Below are 23101 nucleotides of genomic sequence, written 5' to 3'. Positions count from 1 at the left end.
CTGCTGCTGTTGCTCTTTGCTGCTGTTGTTGCTGCTGCTGCTGCGGCAGGCAATGCATGTGCTGCGTTCGTATATTGATGACGACGTCGGTCCCTTCTACCTACCCTACTTGCCCCTACCGCCGGCAGATCCATCATATGCCTTTATTTGCTCTCGTGTAATAATAGGGCCTGGCAGGCAGGCGGCTTCTGCTTCGGCTTCTTCTGCTAGTAAGTAACTCCACCTCCCCAAACACACACACAAATAGGCACACATACATATGTGTTGGACTGATAAGTGCAAGTGCCTAGCGCCGGCCCCAAGCCAAAGCAAGGCAAACTGAAACCAACTTTTTGGCCCGGCTGTGGCCAGCAGCAGCAGCAGCACTTCAGATCCACAGCGTCATCGTCATCGAGCCCCTCATTGTGAGAGTGGTTGGCAGCCAATTCGCCCGCAGGCGTTCTTCCCCCTCCCCATCCTCCACCGCCCATCGAAGTTGGTCAGGTCGGGCTTACCTAAGGCCCTGTGTCCATACCTTCCCTTTACCCTTACCTATACCTATAGCTATACCTATCCCTAGCCCCATCCCACTGCCCTCGGCCCGGCACTCTTATTGTTTATTTGGTACAATACAAGAGCTCCAATACAAAGGAGGGCAGGAACCATAAGGGTCGAGCTGGCTGGCCTAACCAAATATTTGATATCACTTGCGGTGAATCGGAGCACGGATTTGTGACTTAATTGGGTCTGTAAAGGAAATCGAATTTCAAAGGGAAATGATAAGATCGCCGAGGTGGCATGGGTCAGCCACTCAAAGGTAGAGTTAATCTATATTTTCTGACCGCAAGATAATCGTAACTTGGCACACTGAACCACATTCTCAAACGTTTGCCTTCTAATGTATTTTTAATGCTTAGGTGTCAATATTGAGTATATTGAATTGCGAGAAAAGAACGTAATTTTAGTAAATCACTTTGGTAACAAAAGATATGTGTAGCTTCTGAATCTCGAAAACTATATCAACTAAATATAAAATGGAATGTTTATTTAATATGTGTTTTTAACTCTTCATTAACCATCTTTAAGACCCCTTAGCTGACTACCATTTCAGCAGCTGCAAACTCAATTGCTCTCATGGCGAATCAATATTTTCCCTGGCTAATCATCACCAAACCGACCAACCATCGAATGACAACTGCTTCGAATTGATTTTCAGCCTCTCCAGTGTCTGTTTGTGAATGATTTGACTGGCCTGAGTTGGCCCAGTCTGAATCGGAGCAGCATCAGAATCGAAAAGAGGTGGAGTGCCCCTCCAGCTTCTGAGAGCTGCGGACCACGGGGGTCTTTCCCGGCCAAGTGACTGAATGGATGATGGTCTGGTAGGTCGACCAACTACTTGTCGGCTACATGGATGTTTTTTTTGGTTTTTTTGGCTGGCTATATGGATGTCGGGCTGCCTGACAGAATGCCCAAACTTCTCGTACGCCCGTTGACAACGACATGAACCACAGGGGCTATACCTACATCTATGCCTACACATCTGTGCACATACGAGTAACCGAGTACTATATGGTTGCTTTGAGCTTTTCGTGTAGGCTTTCCCTGCAACATTTTCCATTACGTGATGTAGCCATTTCAATTTCAATGGGCTGGAGTTGCAGACGCTGGCCGGTCGGCCCACTGTTTATCTTTTATTGATTATGCCAGCAGGTAACCCCAGCCAAGTCGAGCTGGAAAATTTGCCTGATGTGAGTGAGTGAGTGAGTGAGCGAGCGCGCGCCTTCAGATTCAATTTAGTCGTTAAATATTTAGATTTTGTTATTGCCATCGTGGCTCTGCGGTGGACGACGGCCGATGGACGATGGACGATAGATGGTGGATAGCGGACAGTGGACAGAGGACTGCGGACTGTGGACGGGAACAGGAAGGAATCAATTGGTTTCCCTTTGAGTGACCACGCTTAGTCATGACGAAAACGACGGCACTTCCTCCTGAGGTCTAGCTGGGTTCCTTTTGTTGTCGTCGGAGTCGTGGGGAGGCGGCTTTTTGTTATTGAGATTTTCTTTTCAGTTTTATTTGTAGCCATTCGCCTGTTTTTTACGACCGCCAATTGCCTTGTTTGTCCGGCTAGCCGCCAGTTGTAAATATATGCTGCGGCAGTGAGTCAGGCAGGCGCGGGCCAAAGTCGGGTAATTAGCGATCTCCACTCAGGTAGGCACTCCCAGGTATCGCCTCCTGGCCAAGGCCGTCCTCTGCTGCCTGGTTAGGGAGTTACGAACGCATCAAGAAGCCATTAGCAGCGGATTAGCGGGGTGATCTAACGGCTAGCTGATCATCCAACCCGTCACTTTGCCAGGAAGCTGGTGACAGTCATTCTCGGTCGGTTTTCACACACAGCGAGAAATGGCGTTGAAATTGATGTGACTAATTTACGCTGTAAGTTGCCATCTTCGTGCGTGTTTCCCAGTTCCCAGCTCTATGTTCTAAAGAACAAATTTCATTTCGCATAAACTTATTCTTACTTATGCTAAATACAAAAAAATTGGTAACTTTAATTTAAATGTTCATGGAAAATGTTCTTAAAATTAAATCGACTCCATTTTAAAATCGCCTCTCGTTCCACGCTGGTTTCAACGCTTCTTGAGATTTATGAGCCCAAGTCGAATGGCAGCGAACTGATGATAAGCGCCCTTTTCGGATTAGATAAACCTCGTCGGGTCGACCGGAAACCGGACGGCAATTCCATAGTTCCATAGGGACTGGTAAAGAAAAAGCGAAAAACAAAAAAGAAAAAAGAAAACGCAACCGAATGCATATCAGAAAGCAGAGCACTTAAAGTGAAATGTCAGCTCATTGTTCGGCGGAAAAGCTAAACGGTCTTTGAATTGTGACCGACACACACCACACCAACCCATCCGATCGTATGCATTATGCAGATCTTGTCCAGCTCCAGCTCCAGCTCCAGTTTCAAGTTCAATACAAAGTTCACACCACACAGCTGTCGACAGTGAATGACTCTGCGGTCAACGAAAGAGATTCCGATTTCGGGGCAATGGTATCTGGATACTCTATCTGTCGTTGAGGTAATTCATTTCGGCGATTGAAGTTTTACATTTTCAGTTGGGGAATATGTATGAGTGACTTTGGTGGGGGGAGTTTCACATATAATGGTCAAGATCCCACATTTTATACACATCAGTTGGGTTTTCAAAGTCAATGTTTGGAAATTGAATCGGTTAATATCGTTAAACAGCTCCGTTACTTGCGGTTAAGCACCGAGCTTAAGAGGGAAATAAACATGTGCGTTGATTAAGTGAAATATGAACTCATCGCATAATTACCGATGGTTATCCATACCTGTTTACATAACAACTTATACCCTTTGATTGCATCACGCGACTATCACTTGTGCGGACAAACATTCAGGCCCAAATAAACAAACAAATTTGGCAATGAAGTGCGACATGGCACATGCATTATGGAGTGCTTAGGCCTCAATTACATAGAATCCATTAGCCGAATGTGAGATGGCACCAACTAAGAAAGAAAGTCACACGAGGTGGCGAAGGCGATACCTTCAAGTTGCCCCTGGCCCCATGGACCCAGTGCCGTTTGATTGCCCGCCTCAAGTGCCCCAAGTTTAATTGTCGAAACCAGTTAGCCAAACACTTTACTTTATCCATGCGACAAAACACTGTCGGTATGTGTCACAATAGGAATTAGCGTAAACTGTTTTAACGCCAAACAAATGGGCATTTGAGCTGTGAGCCATAATCATATGTCTGAGCGACCCGCCTTCGGTTTTCCCAACATGATGGTAGCGATGGGATGGGTACCGTTTTTGGTCAAGGTAGTACGCAGGGTACTTGTGTCGACTGTGATGTACAAGAACAAGATTACTGAAATTGTTTAAAAAGTATAAATAATCACATGTGTATGTATATTCCTTGCTTTAATAGTTCGCATACATGTAGTTATGCGGTGAGACTGGCACATAAGTCAAAAGTAAGGTACCCCGTGAATAAACTTAGTTAATTAGTAGGAACTGCATTCGTACAATTATCACGTTGCATGTACCATTGTTAATATTTATTTACATAAAATATATGAAGTTTGAATTTTATTTATCATAATAGGTAAATGTTCTACGATCGTAATATCGTGTCATGAGTATAAGCAAATATCCATCCATCATTCCTCGCTTATGATAAGGTACTCATGCCAAGTACCTCCGTGGGTAACACGGTACACTCGACTGCGTACCCCGCATCACTGGGTAATCGCTCGGCGGCTTGGTGGGTTGTCCAGTACGTGAGCCGCGGCCGGTGGGTCAATGCCGCCAGTGGGGCAGTGGAGCGGTAGAGGTCCATTGATGAAACGGAGTAGAAGCCGAGTGCACAGCAGTTGAGTTGAGTTGAGTTCAGTTCAGCTCGGTTCAGTACCAACCCCTTGCGCAGTTGTTGACGAGCTATTAAAAGGCGATATAAACAAACAGAAAGCTCTCCAGCGATCCGCTGAATGAATGGTGAGAGCAGTGGAGGATTGGCGGACTGTTCGTCGATTGTCTTTTAAGTGGGCAAACATAAACACCAGAAGACTATGGGCATCGAAACCTATGCCGCATGTTAGGTATACCCATGTACCCACTACATACATGCATATGTATGCTTTTTGGCAAGTAAGTGCGAGTACTTGGGCCAGACCAGGCCACATCCTAAATAAGCAGCCGCCGTTTTCATTAGGCAACAGGTTATTGCAATTCAGCGAAAAAAACAAAACAGCGACCGACGACAACAATGCGACGAAAAACCACGTCGCAGCCACAGTCAGAGCCAAAAAAAAAAATGGTTAAAAAAGAAGGTAAGTAAGTAGCTCCCAAAAAATTATACACTGCTCAAAACCAATTGTCGCTTATGAATGCATTGTATGTGATGTGCATAACTTTCAACGGCACGTGAGCTGCTCACATTGTTGGGCTTATTGGGAGTATTTATCATTGTTTATCATCCTATCAGCCATCATCTTGATGTGGCTTGAATGGCCAAGTAGTGTTGGCCCTTTAGCATTCTATGAGGCTGATCAGATAACAAAGCTGTGAGAAGACACACTTGTCCATCCGTGATATGAATCATTTTCCTGGAATACAGATGGGACTTAATAACTCATGAGTTATTGAAAACGTTTAACAAATGAAGATGTTTGAAGCAACATGAGTATTAATTTTAAACACACCATTCTGAAAATGTGGTGTCTACCTGCCTATGTATGTACTTTTATTACTCAATACATTACTATATTTCATCATAAGCTCTAGGATGCGTGATTCACCAAAGTCTAGCTGAACAATGCCAATCAGACTTTGGTTGGTTTTCTACGGGACAAGGTCAATTTCACTTTCTTCTGTTGTTGGGGGCTTTAATATTATATTTAATCTCATCTTGAGGTTGTTTCTGCGCCATTCGCCCACTGTACTTGACGTTGACAGTTTTGGATAGCGTTCTCTCTTTCGCTAAGCTGTTATAATTGCTCAAATTGCCGTGGCAGCGCGCCAACTGATTGGATTTTTGGGGGGAATGGCTTGGGGAAGGGTTGGGGAAATAGTTGAGGTGGGGGCGGCGGCGGCGATGCCGATGCCGATGGCGATGGCAGGTGATATTACGCGCAGTGTACGGGTATGCCGGCGGCCTCTGCCGACTCTGGCTCTTGGATGCGCCGCTGCTCTGGGCGCTCAGGCAACCCGAGCCGAGCGACTGTGCCATTCCATGCAGGTGGCTCACCGGTTGGAGCTCTGCTCCGCCGCCAAGCCGCTCAAATGAGTGGCAAGCCCTGCGAGCGGCGGACGCATGCGCAGTCGATAAAGCACATTCGGATCGAACACTAGCTGGCGGAGCCGCCGGAGACGAGGAAACGGCACTTCGATTGCAATTCCCATTCATATCCATTGAGACGGTTTTCAGTTTCGGTTTTGGTTTCGTTTTCAGTTTGAATTTCGGCGTTTTTGAAAGCTCACTGCTGGCCAAGAAAGAAAGACGGAAAGAAAGAAAGAAAGTGCTGTCTTAAGACCGAAGTCTTAAAGCCGCCGATCCTTGGGCAGCTTTCGTTTTCATTTTCATTTTCGTTTCGGTGCGATCGACTGCGAACCGGTTGGACTTCTGATCGGTTACCCAGTTACTTAATCCCAGCGTGCGTCGTTCATGTAACCATAATCCTGGTGACCACCACCACCATGCGACGGGAGCGAGTGGTGCTGCTGTGTCTGGCGCTGCTCGGATTGCAGCAGGTGTCCAGGGCCACTCTGCGTCAGTCGCGCGAAATCATCATCACAGATGCGGTAGGTGTTCCTGCCCAAGATCGTCAAGTGCAAATGCGAATGGTGATGAAGAGGGAGAGGGGATGGGCATGGGGTAGTCCCAGGTCGGCTCGCCTCCGGAATTCCTAATGAACTAGGTGTCACAACGCACGCGTCGCATGGCCTCCAAATGTCAAGCGCCGAATGTGCCAACAATTTGTGTTTGCATTTCGGTTTTTGGCCCGAGTGCCTTGCCCTCGCTTCCTGCCTCCAGATTGGCTACCTGTTGCTCACCTGCTGGTTGTCTTTGATCCGTTGCAGGTGCGGCGCATCCAGAACGACGGCTACAACGTGGAGCGCCACTCGGTGACGACGAAGGACGGATACGTGCTCACCCTGCACCGCATCCCGCAGGTGGATCCCGAGCTGGGCAGTCTGCTGCGGCGCCCTGTCGTCTTCCTGCTCTCCGGACTCTATGCCTCATCGGATGTGTGCGTAGTATAGTATACTTCCGCTTGATACTACATAGATACTTCCGCTTGTGAGAGATAGGAATCACTGGGGGAGTCAGTGCTCATGTGCTGGATATTATATATTCTATATTATATATCTTCCCTCATTAATAGCTGCATATTCCAATCCCGCTTTCTCCTCTTCAGGTGGCTGCTGAACGGCCGGGAGGACTCCTTGGCCTACCTCCTCTGGCGAGCAGGATACGATGTGTGGCTGGGTAACAACAGAGGCAACATCTACTGCCGGAAGAACATGTGGCGAAACACCACAGAGCGGGAGTTCTGGGACTTCAGCTGGCACGAGATGGGCGTCTACGACCTGCCAGCCCAGGTGGACTACGTGCTGAGGACAACCGGACAGAAGGCGATGCACTTCGTGGGCATCTCGCAGGGCGGCACCGTCTTTCTGGTCCTCAATTCGATGCTGCCGCAGTATAATGCCGTCTTCAAGAGTGCCACCCTGCTGGCCCCAGTGGCCTATGTGAGCAATACAAAGAGCGGGCTGGCCAAGGTCATTGGCCCAGTCCTCGGCACCCGGAACTATGTCTCCAAGATGCTCGAGGGCGTCGAGATGTTCTCCACTAACAAGTTCTTCAAGAAGTTCCTATCGATGACGTGTCTGGAGAACGAAAAGCCACTGGTCTGCATCAGTCGCCTGTGGCCAGCCGTTGGCTACGACACCCGATTCCTCAACAAGACGTTGCTGCCCGACCTGATGGCCAACTTTCCGGCGGGCGGATCGGTGAAGCAGCTGATGCACTACTTCCAGGGCTACGTGTCTACCAGATTCCGGCAGTACGACTACGGTCCCGAGCGGAACTGGCTGCACTACCAGCAACTGGAGCCACCGGAGTACGCGCTGGAGAACGTGTCCACGCCAGTTACGGTTTTCTTCTCGGAGAACGACTACATCGTGGCGCCGGCGGACATCTGGCGACTGCTCACCCGGCTGCCCAATGTGGAAGCCGTGTACAAGGTGCCGTGGAAGCGGTGGAATCACTTTGACTTCATCTGCGGACTGGGGGTCAGGGAGTACATCTTCGACAACATCGTTATCTCCATGAACCGCTACGAGCAGCGGCGACGCTGAGAGAAACGCGCCATGAAAGCCAGGATGCCGGCGGAGAAGGATCACAGCCAGAACTATCACTAGTGCCAAAAACAAATTGTAGAATTACGAAACGGAGTCCGCGTTGATCAGGCTAGATCAACCCTGGATTATGTACTGATTAATAAATAAATAATTTATAGTTTAGACCAAATAAAAATCCAAATCTTTTAATGGCTAAAAGTGAATTCTTTTGTGGTATAACTTTTGTGGTTCTAGTATGTAGTATGCGATAACCATTTTTAATCATTTCAATTATTAAAATTCATTTAAAATTGCATTCAAGATGATTTCCCCCTTCTTATTAGTTATTTCCTGCTTACTATATTCCTCGAAGCTCTTGATGATGTTGATAATTGGTAAATTAATCTTCTTATTTGCGTTTTTAGCTATAACGAAGTCCATGTGGTCCCAGGTTTTATCCGCGATATGATGGGTGACCGCGTGGGGCAACATTTTGGCAAGGTGCTTCATGTCCCTCGGAGAAATGGTTCCATCGTCATCGCTGTAGAATATATGGACGTTGGAGAGCGGACGAACCCTGTCCATGGGATAATCCGGGGGCGTGGATTGCCTGTAGATAAGGTAGTTCAATGCGAAGCCAAAGTCGTATTGTCGGAATCTGCCGGAGTCCTTGAGCTGGAAGAAGTGTCGCGGCTGCCTGGTAGAGATCCCAGCCGGGTGAGTGGCAATTAACAGCGGAATGACGGTCTGGGAAAGGTAGTTAGTATACATAAGCCCGCTCTCATATGCTCACTCACCCTGTCCATGTGCTGGGATACTCGTCCATTGCTCAGGAGATAGAGTGCGGTGCAAACGGTTCTCACGCCGAGAACATTGCACATGTCTGATATCGCCGCATTCAGCAACTTATGATGGGGCATCAACTCGGTGTCCGGCAGAACGTTCAGAAGGTACTTTATTATTTTATGACCCATTGAAAGAGAATGTTTCAAGAAGACGGGCGGGGCCAATAGACTGACGGTCCGGATCCGTTCATTGTACTCCGGTATCATGCTGAGCATGACCAGCAAGGCTGTGCATCCCTGAGAGTGACCCACATAGTGCAAAGATTCCTGATTCGTGGCGGCCAGGATGTGGTCAATAGTGGCGGGCAAGTCCTCCATTCCGATTTCATGCCAGCTAAAACGCCAAAACTTGAACAGCCAGGCCTTGAGGGTGCGATGCCTCCTGGAGTACCGGGTTCCGCGGCAGTTCATCAGCCACACATCGTAGCAAGCATCGGCCAGCATATAGGGCAGTCCATTCCGGGGTCCAGTTAGAAGCCATGTGTCCGCGGAGCCAGTCATGCCATGGTTCAATAGAACAGCTGGCTTTGGCCCATCATGATCACACCGCTGTGATGATGGGATTCGGAAAATCGACAGTATATAGCCATCCCCGGTGAACGCAGTGTGCGTTTCCACCGGATAGTTGTGGCTGGCTATGATGTCCACCTATAGGGTAAGTAATTACTAACGCGCCCATCTTGGCCATCTCCACTTCAAGGTACTCACCCCGGTTATTACTTTAGAGCGGTGATGCGAGCCATTCTTCCAGACCACCTATAAAGCATATTCCTAGTAATATCCCTACGTTATGTACTATTATTGCACCTACCTCAGTTAGGTATACGCTATTCGATAGCCAGACAAAAGAAAGTACAAGCAATATCGACAGCATCTGGTAGAGAAATGACTGCATTCTTCATGGAAGATTGCAGGAACAACCCGAACTAATTCGATTTGTATATGAACACCTTATTTAACACCTTATTCGGAACTTAATTTCGCATAAGTACAAATGTATCAACTGACATTTGTGCTACATATACTTGTTACTCGTGAATTTAAAGGGTATAATATAGTCGCTGACAAGTATTTAACATGTAACAACAAGCAAGCCTTTAGAGTATGAGGTCTGTCCCTCCATCTATCCGGCCGTAGAAACGCCTACATAACAGGAACTATAAAATCTAGAAAGTTGGGATTAAGTAAAAACATATTCCATATCCCGCAGTCCAGACTACCGCTGTAATTATTTGTAAAACTATTTAAGTAAAGACAATATCTATGTCTATGACAAATAGCTATTCCCGATTGGTTTTATTCTCAAAGAGGTCAATAACTTTGATAATTGGTTCATTGATAACTTTTTTGATTTGGTTGGAGAAAATAAAGTCCGTGTGGCTCCATTTTTTAAATTCAACGATATTCAACACGACCTTGTCCAACTTGCTGACCAGGGTGTGGATGTCCTTGCGCGATACCATGGTGTCTCCTCGGCTGCGGTATATTTGAATGGGCGACAGCGGACTGACTTTTTCCAACGGATAGTCTGGAGGCTTGGACTGATTGTATAGCTTTTTGTTGCGTTTTTCTCCGAAGTCATACGGACGGAATTTGCCAGAGTTCCGGAGCTGCAGAAAGTGCTTTGGCTGACGAGTGGAAATCATACCAGGATGCGTTGCTAATATCAAAGGTATGGCGGTCTGAAAATATTAATCAATTTATAATCAGCATGAATTGCTTGCATGTTGGCATAACTTTTGGCTTACCAGGTTCATTAACTTAGACGGTTCTTCACTGCCTAGCATGAACATGCCGGCGCAGAACTCCTTAAACTTGGAGCATTGGCAAAAAACTCCTAGCAAGAATCTAATAATACCTAAAGGCCCAAAAAAACTCTCGTCCTTCAAGTCCAAAATGATACTTCCAAACATTTTCATTAGTTTGTTCGTTGCGTGCTTCATGAATACGACGGGAGCCATTAAGTTGGCGGTCTTTATCAGCCGGTTGTACTCCGGTTTCATGCTGAGCAGGACCATGAGGATGGTGCATCCCTGAGAATGACACACGAAATGCAACGCATCCTGCTTTGTGGCGGACAGGATGTAGTCGATCATGGCGGGCAGATCCTCCATTCCCATTTCGTGCCAGCTAAAGTACCAGAAGGCGTCCTGGGAGGCCTTCAGCTTGGTGTGGCGCTTGGAGTAGCGGACTCCCCGGCTGTTGGCAAGCCACACGTCGTAGCAGCGGTCGGCTAGCATGAACGGCAGTCCGCTCTTCGGTCCCATCACCAGGAAGGTGTCTGCCACGCTGATCAGGCCGTGCTGGAGGAGGACAGGCGACTTGACACCGTCCTCCTTGCAGTTTTGTGATGAGGGAATCCGGAACATATCCAGAATATATCCATCTCCAGTGCGAACCGTGTGCGTCTCCACCGGGTAGCCGTGCGCGTCTATAATCTTAACCTGAAAGAACGGACCTCGAAAGTGTGACCACACTTAACAATTCCACCTACTAACCCCAGTCATCAACTTGACACGGTAATCTGCGCCGCGACCCGTAAAGTTTTGGAAGCCAAGCTTCACCTTCCGTTTACCACAGACGATCAACAGCCAGTCGATGAAAATCACCAGCTTCATCAACAACATATTGCTGGGTTTTGACTGGTCTGCTTGTGAATAGATGTGATGGATAGTGGAACTAATCCGAAAAATCGATCTCAACACAGCATTAGTTTGCCACTAGCACAGCCATAGCATGACCATAGGGAAATTCTGTTGCGCTATAATCAAATTACATAAAGTAATGAGTAAGAATTTTTGCACATAACATATATTTGATAACATAAATAAGTAATATAAGAGTGGTTGATAAAAGCGTCATATCTCTAAAACCGGAAGGAAATTATAAGTGATTACACTGAATCACATATAATCAGCTACATTCTTTTATAAAGGGAAATTTTATTGTACAGCATAAAATTAATTTTTTTAAAGGCTTAGCCTGAATAAACATACATCTTTCCATATGCAAACTTCCTTCATATGGGAAAAGGTCTGGTAGGCTGCTCAAACCTTCTGAAAATTTCAATGACCGGCTTGTTGATCACTTCAGCGACGGTCATGGAGTGCACGAAGTCCATGTGGTGCCAGGACGGTGCGGAGATCCGGTGCATCACCGCCTCCGGCAAGATAGCCGCGAAGTTCTCAACGTCCTCCTTTGCTGCGGATAGGTCATCGTCGCTGTAAAATATGTGGACTGGCGTCAGGGGGCGGACGTTATGTAGCGGGTAATCGGGAGGTGTTAGCCTCCTGTAGTAGATCAAGTTTCTCAGGATCCCGAAATCGAACAAGCGGAATCTGCCGCTGTCCGAGAGCTGGATGAAGTGCTTTGGCTGGCGAGAAGAAACTCCCGCCGGAAGCGTGGCGACAATCAGTGGAATAGCACTCTGGAAATGTTTATGTTCAGAATAATACCATAAATAATGTTGTCTATTCGACTTTGGTACTCACTGTGTTCAAGTGATCTGAAAATTTTCCGTTGACGATCATAAAAAAGGTTGAACAGTACACCCTCATAACGTAAGGCTCGCAAATTCCGTTCATTATTTTATTCAGAATCCGGTTGTGGAACATAAATTCGCAGTCGGGCATCGACATTATTAAATTCCTGAGAACAATTTGTCCCAACGTGCGTGTGTGGCCCATAAATACGGGCGGACCCAAGAGGATTGCGGTCTTGACCGACTGATTGTACTCCGGCCGCATGCTGAGGAGCACCACCAGCGTGGTGCAACCCTGCGAGTGACCCACGTAGTGCAACGCACTCTGATTTGTAGTGGCCAGAATGTAGTCCACGGATGCGGCCACGTCCTCTGTTCCAATCTCGTGCCAGCTGAAGCGCCAGAAGGCTTCTTGGGAGGGGTCCAAAGACACATGGCGTCGTGAGTACCGGTTGCCCCGCGTGTTACTCAGCCACACATCGAAGCAGGCATCGGCCAACATGAATACCAATCCATCCCGAGGTCCGTTCACGAGGAAAACATCCGACGAGGCGGTCATCCCGTGCTGGAAGAGAACCGCCGGCTTAGCTCCGGATTGCTCGCAAAATATGGAGTCCGGTATGCGGAACGCGGTGAGTATATATCCATCTCGTGTGACCACTGTGTGTATTTCCACCGGGTAGTTGTGCGAGGCTATGATGTCGGCCTTCGAAAAGAGAGCGTAGTACTTGCCTATAGCTATATCTACGATTGACTAGAAAGCACTTACAGACGTTATTCCATTGACTATTTGAATACAGACACTCAAAATGACAATCGGCTTATACGCCATTTCGAGTAAGAGTAACTTGCTTAAGTCAAAATATTGCTGACCCAACTTTTAAAATTCCTAAGATAGATACTTAAAATTTAAGTGTGCAACGGTTTAACGTAGAGACTAATCTGATTTGTAGAATTCCTATGAAAAAGACAGAATGACTGGATAATAACAGCTTAACGTAAAATTTTGTGAAATAATTTGTTATTGCCAACACTGAATTTCTAAATACAACAAATTATATAGATTAGTTAACAGTGTTTTTTATGCACCTTGTATCCCTTTTAAATGCTGAACAGCTGGTGATGGCCAAAAAAATATGTTTGCTTCCTCGTCATTTCATTCTTGCACTTTAATTCCGTCTAGTTATATACACAATTAATTGTCTAACTTGGCGTCCCGCCAGGAACGGGGCCCATCTTGAGGTCTATAAAGCGTCGCAAAGCCAACGCCTTGCTGGCCACCAACGAATGGGTTAAATTGGCCAGGAGTGCTTTAGCTTGAGGCAGGTCGTTCTGTAGGGCCATGGCAACAGCCAGATTATATCGCACAACGTTCTGAGCGGCGTCCACCGACTTAAGTTGCCAGTCACGCGTCTCAAAATCGAAAGCGTTCAGTGTGCCCACAAAAGTAGGGTCCAAATGGTCGCGTGCCTCGCCAGCTTTGTCCATAAGCATCAGCGCCTCGCCAGCGTACATATGACCCAGCAATCTGGAAAAAATAAGAAATTCGTTAAACCAAACATGAGAAGATTCAATAGAAACTTTATAATACTTGTGTGCATCGGAAAGACGTTCACAGGCCAGCAACTTTTCCGACATCTCGAGCGCGGTCACATGATCGGCCAGGCGCAGCGAGACAAAGCTGTGAGCAGCATATATGGCGGCCAACATGTTTTCCAACGACTCTAGGCTGACTGGCTTCGAGGGATTGCAGAAGTTATTGTCTTGGGGATGACGCCAACTCTCCTGAGTTGGGTCCTTGGGTTCTGGAGCTTCCACATCTTCCGACGAGACCGCTGCCATATGGAACCTCGTCTTGTAGTGTTGCGTAAGGGTCAGTGCGCTACGTAAACACAAGGCAGCGAATTCCAGCGTGGGTTCTGGCACTCCCGCCGATTGAGGACTAAAGTAGGAGAAGGTTACTACCAGCAATGGACAAAGCTAACGAAATAACACTTACGCGTATGGCTTTGTTGAAGGTGTGGTTTCTGACTGCGACTGGCGTTCCTCCTCTACTAGTTTCTTTAAAATAAAATAAAATACTTTAATGATGTACCAGGGTTTAGGACGAAAAGCATATGCATATGCTAACCCTACTTTACTAGAACTTGTGTGGGATTATTAGACTTACCGCCTCGTGTTCCATGATGCAGGCCTCAGCCATGCGCAGCCAAAGACGTGGATTGCTGTGGAATTGCTTTATGGGAACCAGAAAGCACTGAAACGCCTCCTTGGGGCGACGCAGGTGCAGCATGGCCACGCCGAGGTTGTAAAGGATCTCGCAGGACCGAGCCGAACTCATGGTTTGTAGCGTGCTCTGGCGCAAGTTTCGCGCCAGCTGCTGGTCAAAATTGAGCGCATTTTGGAAGAACTTGGCGGCGATGGCATAGTGGCGCACTCTTAAGTGTATCACTCCCATGTTGTTGGCAATACACGTGCTTAGCTGCGGCGTTACAGTGCTAACAAGTTGAACAATAAAATGTTACATTTTATTTTATAGTTATATCGAAACGGACTTACCCCGCTTGCGTACACTCGTTATTGATTCGCATTAGCTGCTTGGCGGCCATCTGAAAATCCTTCATGATGTAGTACTGCTGCGCCTTCAGAGCGGCGTACTCCGGCGTGCCGTCTTCCTGAATAACCACCGGTTTTCGGTTGAGCACGAGCGTTATGAGCTGCAAGAGCTGCAAGCTACCGCCCAGACCGGGTACAGCTCCCTCCACAGCTGCTCCTCCTGGTGTGGCCACCACAGAACTGTTCGTGGTCGCCGTGGCGGGTGCTGAGCCGACAACGGCCGCCTCTTCGGCCGAATTGCTGCTAGGCGCTGTGGCAACCAGGTTAAGCTTGTACTGCAAGTAATCCAGAAAGGCCTCGGCTCGGTTTAATTGATTGGTGGCCAGCAGCAGCTGAAGCTGTAGTGTGGCAACCAGCGCCGCCATTGCCTTTTCCAGGGCCTCCAGACGAGCCACCAGAGGTGCTAGTCTCTCCAGCGCCGTGCCGAACATATGGCGGTGATAGTAGATGACTGCACGGTTGTAACGGGCGACAGTGGCGGCGGCAGCTCCCTGCTTAAGGCTCAGGCCACCGGACGCCTCTCCGGGAGCATCTGCATCGGCGGTTAGAGACTCCAGCTCTTTCAGCAGGACGGAGTGTTGGGTGCACCCGGTTTTGTAGTAGCTGACCACCGCCCGGTTGTGCCGCAGGACGGGACCACTGCTCTCGCCGCGCGTCTCCAACTCCTGCAGAAGTTCCAGGCAGCGATCGAACTCCGAGCTAAAACGAGGAGCAGCCGGAAAGGAGTGGCGGTTATGGGTGCATTTCCAGGTGACACGCGGATGCCAACTCACTTGTTGAACTGCTCGTGCGCCTGGCAGAGCAGGCTGTAGTTCTCGTCCTCGCCGGCCTGCGTTTTGGTGGGAGATTCCGCCGAGTCCATGCCAAAAATAAATAAAAACAAAAAAACCGAATCAATCCACAGATGACACAGCGTTGCCAGAACCAACAAGCGCAGCGCTGCCACTTCAACCGTCGCAAAAAAGGTTAACCTAATTAATAATGGATTTGACGTTTAAAATAGTAAACTTATTCACTTGTTAATTATTAAAAATTACATTGGTAATTAAAAATTGTATTAATTTAAATATGCTTAATTTAAAATTGAAATTTTAAAATGGTCAAGTCGGTATTTTTCTTTCGATAGGTGGCAGCACATAACTAATCTGGGATTGCAGCGCGCGAAACTTAAATTTCTATAATCAAAACCAAAACAATTACCTATTATACCTTTGCTCCAACTGAGACTTTTATTTTTGGAATATCATAATAAGAAAATTAAGTACTAAGAAACCGTATTTGGGAGGCCTTTATCCAATTATTGTGTTAAATTCTTTGATCCACCTCCTCGCCCATCTGTAAATGATTATCCTTCAGGAGATCCGGTGCAGCTCAACGAAATGTCCTGTACCTAAATCTTCGCCTGGCTCAGCGGATGTGAACTTGATAGATTCACCGCCGACCAGTTAAAGATGTAAATAGGCGAACTATTCTGCACACAACTCATTCTCTAAAAGATTCGGATGACAGTTTTACATTATCTTCCAGTACAGTCAAATAATATCGACCATTCACATATTTTTCAATTATTTTAATTTGATTCGAAGTACAATATTATTCACTAAACTGTTTCAAAATATTCAATAATTTGCATACACATACAAGGGATGGATTTTGGGGTCAGGATGGCTCCCTTATTTTATTTGCTGCTTCATTACCGCTGCAATGGTTCAAAACGAAGAAACTGAGGATCGGGAAAATGGGAGGGGCTGCTCCTACTTTCGAGACTCATTTAGCGAGGGCGTGGTAGGCATGTCTTATGTACACTATTCGTAAATATCTGTATTGTATATAATATATATGTATGTATATTGTTATGTATACCATATAAACTTGAATTTAGCATTAAAAATTCCCAATGCTGGTTTTTAACTAATCCCCGGGGGGTGAGAGGGGCTCAACATTAACTGAGCAGCAGCACTTCCCGCCTCTTATCGCGTCGCATAACAGATCCCTACTACTCCAACCTACTTCATCGCTCCTCTGCTCCATACTCCTCCAATCTGGCCAAGCACACACATTCACATGGTTTCCCTAAAGATTTCGTAGCGGGTTTGTTCGTTCGAGTTTTTGCTTCATTGCATTGCTATGGTTATGGGTTTTCGATTGCGCCGGACTATGCTGCTTATGTGTTGCGAATCTTGCCGGGCACGTAGTTCTTATCTATGACGTTCTCCTGCAGGAACATATGCAGGCAGCGCTCGTTCTGCGCCAGCGGATGTCCGGCTATCTTGTTGATGAAGGCCTCAAGTCCCTTGCGTCGCTCCTCGATGAAGCTTTCGTCGAAGATGCCCTCGTCGCCGCGGAATGGCATCTGCCGCTTCCAAGCCTTTCCTGGGAGCGGTGGCACCACAATCTGCGGAAATTTGTACATGATTAAATACTCTTTATGTGCCTTTTGAAGATTCCGTTTTCACTTATAAAGCTAACGTTTGAGTTTCTCCTTATGCATTATAACTTTTGAGATGCCAAAGTATTTCGTATGGTGGTGTTTCTACGTATATTCTTGCAGCTAACATTGTTAATTGTTATATAATTTATATAACTAAGATTTTTTGACATAATTAGATATTTAAGTAAATATAATGAGCCGATTAAAGTTTCTAACTGATGAACCCTAATTAAGTGAAAACGGAGGACTTCCGGCTGGATCACACTTGTCCGCACCTTGCTGTCCCGCTCCAGTTCGTTTCGCAGCCACTCAAAGTCGCTGTAGCGTCGCCTCACACTGGACTCCTTAACCTTGAAGACGGGCAGATTGGTCTGGAAAGCAACGATGGTTAATCAGATGTAATGGCCAATCTTAAAGAGAAATTCAATGAAAGGACGGTGCCGAATTAAGGCACCCGCATGCCGCATTTCCGTGACTCAAGCCCCGAATCAGTGCTCTGCACTTGTGACTAATGTTTATCGGCCGGCTCGCTTTATAGGCGTATCACCCGCACTCACACACATACACACGCGCACACACACACATGCACAGTGAGACAAAGTCGCACGAACACATGCACACAAGTGTGTGAGAGAATTCCAGCGATTATCAATGGTTCTTTGCTGAATTTTGGAAGGTGCATATGTAGGTGCACTGCCCCAGGAACTCCGATCACTCACCCGCATCCGGACCTCGTAGTCCGTGTAGCGCTTCTTGCCCGCCGCCATAGTGGTCAGCGGATTGACCACGTCTATTTCCAGGAAGTTGGCGGGCACGGCGTACGCATCGTCCAGCGTTTGTTTCTTCACGTTCAGGCGGCGGGTGGCGTCGGCGGTTCCATCGGACTCAACCATCATAGTGGTGCAATGCCAGGGGCTCCGGATCGGCAGAGATATAGACGCCCCTTTTATCGGTTGGAAGAAACGGGTTTTGCACTGGCTATCTCTCTTTGTGTACTCCCTTGTCGCGGCTCGCTGCCTCCGATGTCCCGGATTCTGGGTCTTTGCAATTGCTGTTCCCGAGCAGTAATCGGTTTTACTTTCTGGGTGTCCAATTGCCGCAGCGGGTAAACAACTTTTGTAATTTAATTAAAATTGTTCCATTAAAAAAACTTTCCAATAATTAACAGAACTGAGCTGTGTGAGTTAACAGTAGGGGTGGTCAACTCGCTGCTTCCAAATGTATCGATAACATGCAGCAATATGGCAGCACTCTTTGGGTGGAAAACATGGCTAACTCCAGTGTGGGTAAACCCTGTAGGCAAACTTGAGAGCGCGGTGTTGCCATACTGACCGGTACTGCACCGGTTCATTCGATAACAAACGTTAATACGGCGGGCTTTCTGTGGTGTGGAACTCCACTAACAACCACTACTAGCGCCTAGTGCTGATAATCGCTGGATGCCGAAAGTTCCTAACGCGTGGCGGGTCATGTGACGGCACGTGACGTCACAGCAGATTCACATTCAGCAATACTTTCAGTTCCAGGGCAATTTTTCCTCGTACTCGCAACGACTTCGCAGGCCAAAATTTTGCGTGTGTGTCGCTCAGTACTGTTTCGTAGCTGAAAAATTGTACGTGCTAGTAGAAGATAACGTCCGAATAGTGGCTAATAGCTAAAATCGTATCTAATTGCAGCTCGAAATTTGCAGTGCACTTTCAAGGTAGAGGCGCAGAAAAAGTCAATCCAAGATGAACGCCCAACAAGCCCAGCGGGAACATGTCCTCGCCGTCTCCCGGGACTTCATCTCCCAGCCCCGCTTGAGTGAGTAAACCCTCGGAATTAGCAAATAAGTGAAAAATCAAGAAATGCATTCGCAACCCAATCAAGTGACAAAAAAACCCAATAAGAAAACGCCAAGAAAGTCCGCCATGACAGTTTGCACGAATCTGGTGTGAGGCAGAGTAGAGAAAAAAATCAATAAATTCTTTCGACACCCACAAAATAAAACACAGAATTCCCAACGTAATAGATAAATGCTCTAGAGTAATATTTCATATAGAGCTTAAAATGTTCTACGCTAATAAGATAGTAATAGGGTGCACCCCGTAATCGTCGTTAACGCTTATTGAAAATTTTCGCCGTCACATGACCGTTCGCTGCTCAGCTGTTTGCGTTTGCCATTCAAAGCAGAACGCACACACTCAAAGGCACCTGACTGCGAACGGGGTGGGTGGCAGAACGGGCGATAGCTCGGTCGGTCGGCAAATTTAACTACTTTTTATTGATGGATGAAATTTCAATGTTATTTTATTTTGGCACTCTTCATATCTCAAAGCAGTGGCCATTGTAGATAAATAATTATTTGTAGTAACAATGTTTTATAGAGAAGTGTTGCATAAAAAACCAGTTAGTAGCGGCTTGCCAATTAACGCATTTTTCTTATATATTCTCTGCATTCATTCCCCTTTTCCTATCTAATTCCTATAAGATTCCCACTGCAGCTCGTGGCAAGGGCTGAAAACCAGTTGGACAGTCAGCTGACATAATTTACCCTCCCAGTCAACACCCCCCTCAAGCGCACACTTTTCTTTTGACGTTTGCTTTCTTATCAGATTCCGACTTTCATGTGAGCATTGCGCGACTCGTGTTTTTGTTGGAGCTATATCTAATTGGAAGACGATGAAAGCAATGTGCTACAAAGTAAAATTATTTAAACTTTTTTCGGTTTTATTAAAAAGAAGAGATAAAAACAGAAACCAATATTTCGCTGCCCTTCAAGTTTTCCAATGGCAATTATGGAAAAACTACCTCTAATTGTGTCACAATAAATATCTCCCTTTTTATGATAAATTCAGTAATTTAATTTGTGACCAAGGGCCATTATTATTATGAAACAGCAACAAATTGAGTATGGAGTTTCGGTTTTCAAAGAATTGCCCAAAGTATTTTAATATTGGATTTATATTATTTAATACTGTAAATACTATTTAGGTGACTTCGTTAGTTTTCCTATTTCATGGAAGTAATAAAACATAAATATGATATTAACTGATATACCGTCACAATTTTCCGAACTCTTTCTGTTCTGATATTTATTGAGTTTATAAAAAGGGTTGCGCATGTCTAGTATAAAGTTTAAACCAAAAACTTATAATTCAACTCACTTTATTTCACAGCCTACAAGACCGTGTCTGGTGTGAACGGTCCCCTGGTCATTCTGGATGAGGTCAAGTTCCCCAAGTTCGCCGAGATCGTGCAGCTGCGCCTGGCTGACGGTACCGTGCGCTCCGGCCAGGTGCTCGAGGTGAGCGGCTCCAAGGCCGTGGTCCAGGTGTTCGAGGGCACCTCTGGCATCGATGCCAAGAACACGCTTTGCGAGTTCACCGGCGACATTCTGCGTACGCCCGTGTCGGAGGATATGTTGGGCCGTGTGTTCAACGGATCCGGCAAGCCCATCGACAAGGGACCCCCAATCCTGGCTGAGGATTTCCTGGACATCCAGGGCCAGCCCATCAACCCCTGGTCGCGTATCTACCCCGAGGAGATGATCCAGACCGGTATCTCGGCCATCGATGTGATGAACTCGATTGCCCGTGGTCAGAAGATCCCCATCTTTTCCGCCGCCGGTCTGCCCCACAACGAAATCGCCGCCCAGATCTGTCGTCAGGCCGGTCTCGTCAAGCTGCCGGGCAAGTCCGTGCTGGATGACCACACCGACAACTTCGCCATCGTGTTCGCCGCTATGGGTGTGAACATGGAGACTGCTCGATTCTTCAAGCAGGACTTCGAGGAGAACGGCTCCATGGAGAACGTGTGTCTGTTCTTGAACTTGGCCAACGATCCGACCATCGAGCGTATCATCACTCCCCGTCTGGCTCTGACTGCCGCCGAGTTCTTGGCCTACCAGTGCGAGAAGCACGTGCTGGTCATCCTTACCGACATGTCCTCCTACGCCGAGGCTTTGCGTGAAGTGTCTGCTGCCCGTGAGGAGGTGCCCGGTCGTCGTGGTTTCCCCGGTTACATGTACACTGATTTGGCCACCATCTACGAGCGTGCCGGTCGAGTAGAGGGACGCAATGGCTCCATCACTCAGATCCCCATTCTGACCATGCCTAACGATGATATTACCCATCCCATTCCCGATTTGACCGGTTACATTACCGAGGGCCAGATCTACGTCGATCGTCAGCTGCACAACAGACAGATCTACCCACCAGTCAACGTGCTGCCTTCGCTGTCGCGTCTAATGAAGTCTGCCATCGGTGAAGGCATGACCCGCAAGGACCACTCTGATGTGTCCAACCAGCTGTACGCTTGCTACGCCATCGGCAAGGACGTGCAGGCCATGAAGGCTGTGGTGGGTGAGGAGGCCCTGACGCCCGACGATCTGCTGTATCTGGAGTTCTTGACCAAGTTCGAGAAGAACTTCATCTCGCAGGTGAGTTGAACGTGGTGGACATTAAGTGGGCTTGTTTAAAACTTTCCTTTGTACTTGCAGGGCAACTACGAGAACCGCACTGTCTTCGAATCCCTGGACATCGGCTGGCAGCTGCTGCGTATCTTCCCCAAGGAGATGCTTAAGCGTATCCCGGCCTCCATCCTGGCCGAATTCTACCCTAGGGACTCGCGCCATTAGATTCTGTTTATTGTTTTGTTTTTGATTTTTGTCCAAAATTTTGTTTCATTCATAATTTAAGCTGGCGGCGGCGCAACGTGCGGCGCGTCTCCACCTCCTGCAATATCCGCTGTGTATGCGTCTATATATACATAAACCACAATACAACCACAAAATATCTAATCTACGTTGAGAGCCTGGATTTGTGTATCTCGGAGCGACCCAGCGTAGCCAAAACAATAACTAGTTAAATATCGTCCAAGCGAGCAAACCTACTCTAAAGTGTGTGTTTTAGTATTGAAGTCCCGTCTTGCAATGTACATAACTTGAATTGCCTAATGATTGTCGTTACTCCCGCCAACACACTGTAATTTCATTTGTTAAAGTTTACTATTTTTGTTAGGTTTTAAGTGTGTATGCTCTTTCAATTGTTTATAATTTCTCTAATCATTTTCGCATAAAGAATCGTAGCATTCCAACAAAAATTAACAATTGCCTATTTGTGTTACCTTCGTTTGCTCCCCTGATTTTCTTACGTTAGACGTTTCACCAGTTCGCACAAGTATTAAACAATCCCCGCCCCCTGTTTTCCGTACCGCCCCCCGTCCCTGCACCGAAACCTTGTGAACAATTTGTACAGCAACTCAACTAAACAATGGAATATTAAGTGCAAAAACAATGCTTTAATGCAAACAATGTTTTAAATGTGGAAATCTGCAAAAAGTATAAAGATCTATAAAATAATACTGTTTGTTTTTCGTCTCTAAATTAATGAATATTACATAAAGTTGCATAAATTAATATATATTTGTTTGTTGTCTCTGGTCACAAGAGTGAATGGGGAAGTCCTCCATTAAATGACCCAATCATTTCAGCAACGACAACTTAACACCCATGAACAGAAGCCGAAACAATAAGTGTTGAAATAATATGTATTTAAAGAAACTAGTTCATGTATATGTATAAACTATAGAACATTTAAACGATGAATAAACTACACACCAAATCATGTTAAATAAAGTCATACATGCTTATTTCAATTGCGGGTAGTTTGATTATAATTATATTTTTTACTTATTTTGCCATGCTTTTCTTTGCTTATAGACGCTTTACAAGGTGGATGAATTCTGCAAAAAAATTAATTAACTTATGAAGCTGCATGGCTTATATATTATTTAGACATTATTGTTCATCGTACTGCATGCTGATTGAGAGAACTAAAGCTTTTTAGTTACCCTGTTTGACTTATCGAAAGCTTTCATTTACAGTGGTTACTTTT

The 23101-nt window shown here is 46.5% G+C and overlaps 7 protein-coding genes across 8 annotated transcripts; 2 read left to right on the top strand and 5 right to left on the bottom strand.

Annotated features, from left to right (window-relative positions):
• The first annotated feature begins 2783 nt into the window (after positions 1-2783).
• LOC120454140 (lipase 3) lies at positions 2784-8006 on the top strand. 2 transcript variants are annotated; one of them, XM_039639198.1, is made up of 3 exons: positions 2784-3062; positions 6590-6759; positions 6928-8006. In XM_039639198.1, the coding sequence occupies exons 1-3, from the start codon at positions 2991-2993 to the stop codon at positions 7868-7870; spliced, it is 1185 nt and encodes a 394-aa protein (XP_039495132.1). In that variant the 5' UTR covers positions 2784-2990; the 3' UTR covers positions 7871-8006. The 2 variants fall into 2 exon arrangements, with proteins under 2 accessions (XP_039495132.1, XP_039495131.1); XM_039639197.1 differs by lacking the exon at positions 2784-3062 and adding an exon at positions 5831-6310.
• A 92-nt stretch (positions 8007-8098) lies between these two features.
• Positions 8099-9615, bottom strand: LOC120452149 (lipase 3). Its single transcript, XM_039636238.2, has 4 exons — positions 9509-9615; positions 9406-9453; positions 8650-9345; positions 8099-8599 (listed from the first exon to the last, which is right to left on the bottom strand). The coding sequence occupies exons 1-4, from the start codon at positions 9590-9592 to the stop codon at positions 8147-8149; spliced, it is 1281 nt and encodes a 426-aa protein (XP_039492172.1). The 5' UTR covers positions 9593-9615; the 3' UTR covers positions 8099-8146.
• A 348-nt stretch (positions 9616-9963) lies between these two features.
• LOC120452150 (lipase 3) lies at positions 9964-11351 on the bottom strand. The gene is made up of 3 exons (XM_039636239.2): positions 11196-11351; positions 10446-11141; positions 9964-10379 (listed from the first exon to the last, which is right to left on the bottom strand). Exons 1-3 carry the CDS (start codon positions 11322-11324, stop codon positions 9978-9980), a joined length of 1227 nt encoding a protein of 408 aa, XP_039492173.1. The 5' UTR covers positions 11325-11351; the 3' UTR covers positions 9964-9977.
• Positions 11352-11471: 120 nt separating this feature from the next.
• LOC120452151 (lipase 3-like) lies at positions 11472-13196 on the bottom strand. The gene is made up of 3 exons (XM_039636240.1): positions 12948-13196; positions 12189-12884; positions 11472-12124 (listed from the first exon to the last, which is right to left on the bottom strand). Exons 1-3 carry the CDS (start codon positions 13008-13010, stop codon positions 11717-11719), a joined length of 1167 nt encoding a protein of 388 aa, XP_039492174.1. The 5' UTR covers positions 13011-13196; the 3' UTR covers positions 11472-11716.
• A 132-nt stretch (positions 13197-13328) lies between these two features.
• Positions 13329-15724, bottom strand: LOC120452147 (CCR4-NOT transcription complex subunit 10). The gene is made up of 6 exons (XM_039636237.1): positions 15568-15724; positions 14738-15493; positions 14349-14676; positions 14178-14239; positions 13770-14120; positions 13329-13706 (listed from the first exon to the last, which is right to left on the bottom strand). The coding sequence occupies exons 1-6, from the start codon at positions 15654-15656 to the stop codon at positions 13382-13384; spliced, it is 1911 nt and encodes a 636-aa protein (XP_039492171.1). The 5' UTR covers positions 15657-15724; the 3' UTR covers positions 13329-13381.
• Positions 15725-16349: 625 nt separating this feature from the next.
• LOC120451149 (sorting nexin-12) lies at positions 16350-18427 on the bottom strand. The gene is made up of 3 exons (XM_039634576.2): positions 17945-18427; positions 17501-17596; positions 16350-17189 (listed from the first exon to the last, which is right to left on the bottom strand). Exons 1-3 carry the CDS (start codon positions 18119-18121, stop codon positions 16959-16961), a joined length of 504 nt encoding a protein of 167 aa, XP_039490510.1. The 5' UTR covers positions 18122-18427; the 3' UTR covers positions 16350-16958.
• A 250-nt stretch (positions 18428-18677) lies between these two features.
• On the top strand, positions 18678-22862 carry LOC120451148 (V-type proton ATPase subunit B). The gene is made up of 4 exons (XM_039634575.2): positions 18678-18837; positions 18902-19028; positions 20384-21645; positions 21706-22862. Exons 2-4 carry the CDS (start codon positions 18956-18958, stop codon positions 21841-21843), a joined length of 1473 nt encoding a protein of 490 aa, XP_039490509.1. The 5' UTR covers positions 18678-18837; positions 18902-18955; the 3' UTR covers positions 21844-22862.
• The last annotated feature ends 239 nt before the right edge of the window (positions 22863-23101 follow it).

The sequence above is a fragment of the Drosophila santomea genome, chromosome 3R (genome assembly GCF_016746245.2).
Source record: "Drosophila santomea strain STO CAGO 1482 chromosome 3R, Prin_Dsan_1.1, whole genome shotgun sequence".
NCBI classification, from domain to species: domain Eukaryota; kingdom Metazoa; phylum Arthropoda; class Insecta; order Diptera; family Drosophilidae; genus Drosophila; species Drosophila santomea.
Note: the sequence above shows the minus strand (reverse complement) of the source record. Positions and strands in the feature narration are given on the sequence as shown.

Excerpts from the sequence above, each read along its gene's own strand:
- LOC120451149 (XM_039634576.2), bottom strand. The coding sequence starts at position 18,121 with ATGATGGTTGAGTCCGATGGAACCGCCGACGCCACCCGCCGCCTGAAC. Across the intron at positions 17,597-17,944 it reads ACTACGAGGTCCGGATGCGG|ACCAATCTGCCCGTCTTCAA; the intron begins GTGAGTGATCGG and ends GTTGCTTTCCAG. Across the intron at positions 17,190-17,500 it reads AACTGGAGCGGGACAGCAAG|ATTGTGGTGCCACCGCTCCC; the intron begins GTGCGGACAAGT and ends AAATTTCCGCAG.
- LOC120452147 (XM_039636237.1), bottom strand. The coding sequence starts at position 15,656 with ATGGACTCGGCGGAATCTCCCACCAAAACGCAGGCCGGCGAGGACGAG. Across the intron at positions 14,240-14,348 it reads GCATCATGGAACACGAGGCG|AAACTAGTAGAGGAGGAACG; the intron begins GTAAGTCTAATA and ends TTTATTTTAAAG. Across the intron at positions 13,707-13,769 it reads CGTCTTTCCGATGCACACAA|ATTGCTGGGTCATATGTACG; the intron begins GTATTATAAAGT and ends TATTTTTTCCAG.
- LOC120452151 (XM_039636240.1), bottom strand. The coding sequence starts at position 13,010 with ATGGCGTATAAGCCGATTGTCATTTTGAGTGTCTGTATTCAAATAGTC. Across the intron at positions 12,885-12,947 it reads TAGTCAATGGAATAACGTCT|GCCGACATCATAGCCTCGCA; the intron begins GTAAGTGCTTTC and ends CTCTTTTCGAAG. Across the intron at positions 12,125-12,188 it reads TTTCAGATCACTTGAACACA|AGTGCTATTCCACTGATTGT; the intron begins GTGAGTACCAAA and ends AAACATTTCCAG.
- LOC120452149 (XM_039636238.2), bottom strand. The coding sequence starts at position 9,592 with ATGCAGTCATTTCTCTACCAGATGCTGTCGATATTGCTTGTACTTTCT. Across the intron at positions 9,454-9,508 it reads ATAGCGTATACCTAACTGAG|GTGGTCTGGAAGAATGGCTC; the intron begins GTAGGTGCAATA and ends TATGCTTTATAG. Across the intron at positions 9,346-9,405 it reads GCTCTAAAGTAATAACCGGG|GTGGACATCATAGCCAGCCA; the intron begins GTGAGTACCTTG and ends CTTACCCTATAG.
- LOC120451148 (XM_039634575.2), top strand. The coding sequence starts at position 18,956 with ATGAACGCCCAACAAGCCCAGCGGGAACATGTCCTCGCCGTCTCCCGG. Across the intron at positions 19,029-20,383 it reads CATCTCCCAGCCCCGCTTGA|CCTACAAGACCGTGTCTGGT; the intron begins GTGAGTAAACCC and ends TTTATTTCACAG. Across the intron at positions 21,646-21,705 it reads AGAAGAACTTCATCTCGCAG|GGCAACTACGAGAACCGCAC; the intron begins GTGAGTTGAACG and ends TTGTACTTGCAG.
- LOC120452150 (XM_039636239.2), bottom strand. The coding sequence starts at position 11,324 with ATGTTGTTGATGAAGCTGGTGATTTTCATCGACTGGCTGTTGATCGTC. Across the intron at positions 11,142-11,195 it reads GTGTCAAGTTGATGACTGGG|GTTAAGATTATAGACGCGCA; the intron begins GTTAGTAGGTGG and ends CCGTTCTTTCAG. Across the intron at positions 10,380-10,445 it reads CGTCTAAGTTAATGAACCTG|ACCGCCATACCTTTGATATT; the intron begins GTAAGCCAAAAG and ends TAATATTTTCAG.
- LOC120454140 (XM_039639197.1), top strand. The coding sequence starts at position 6,206 with ATGCGACGGGAGCGAGTGGTGCTGCTGTGTCTGGCGCTGCTCGGATTG. Across the intron at positions 6,311-6,589 it reads AAATCATCATCACAGATGCG|GTGCGGCGCATCCAGAACGA; the intron begins GTAGGTGTTCCT and ends GATCCGTTGCAG. Across the intron at positions 6,760-6,927 it reads CTCTATGCCTCATCGGATGT|GTGGCTGCTGAACGGCCGGG; the intron begins GTGCGTAGTATA and ends TCTCCTCTTCAG.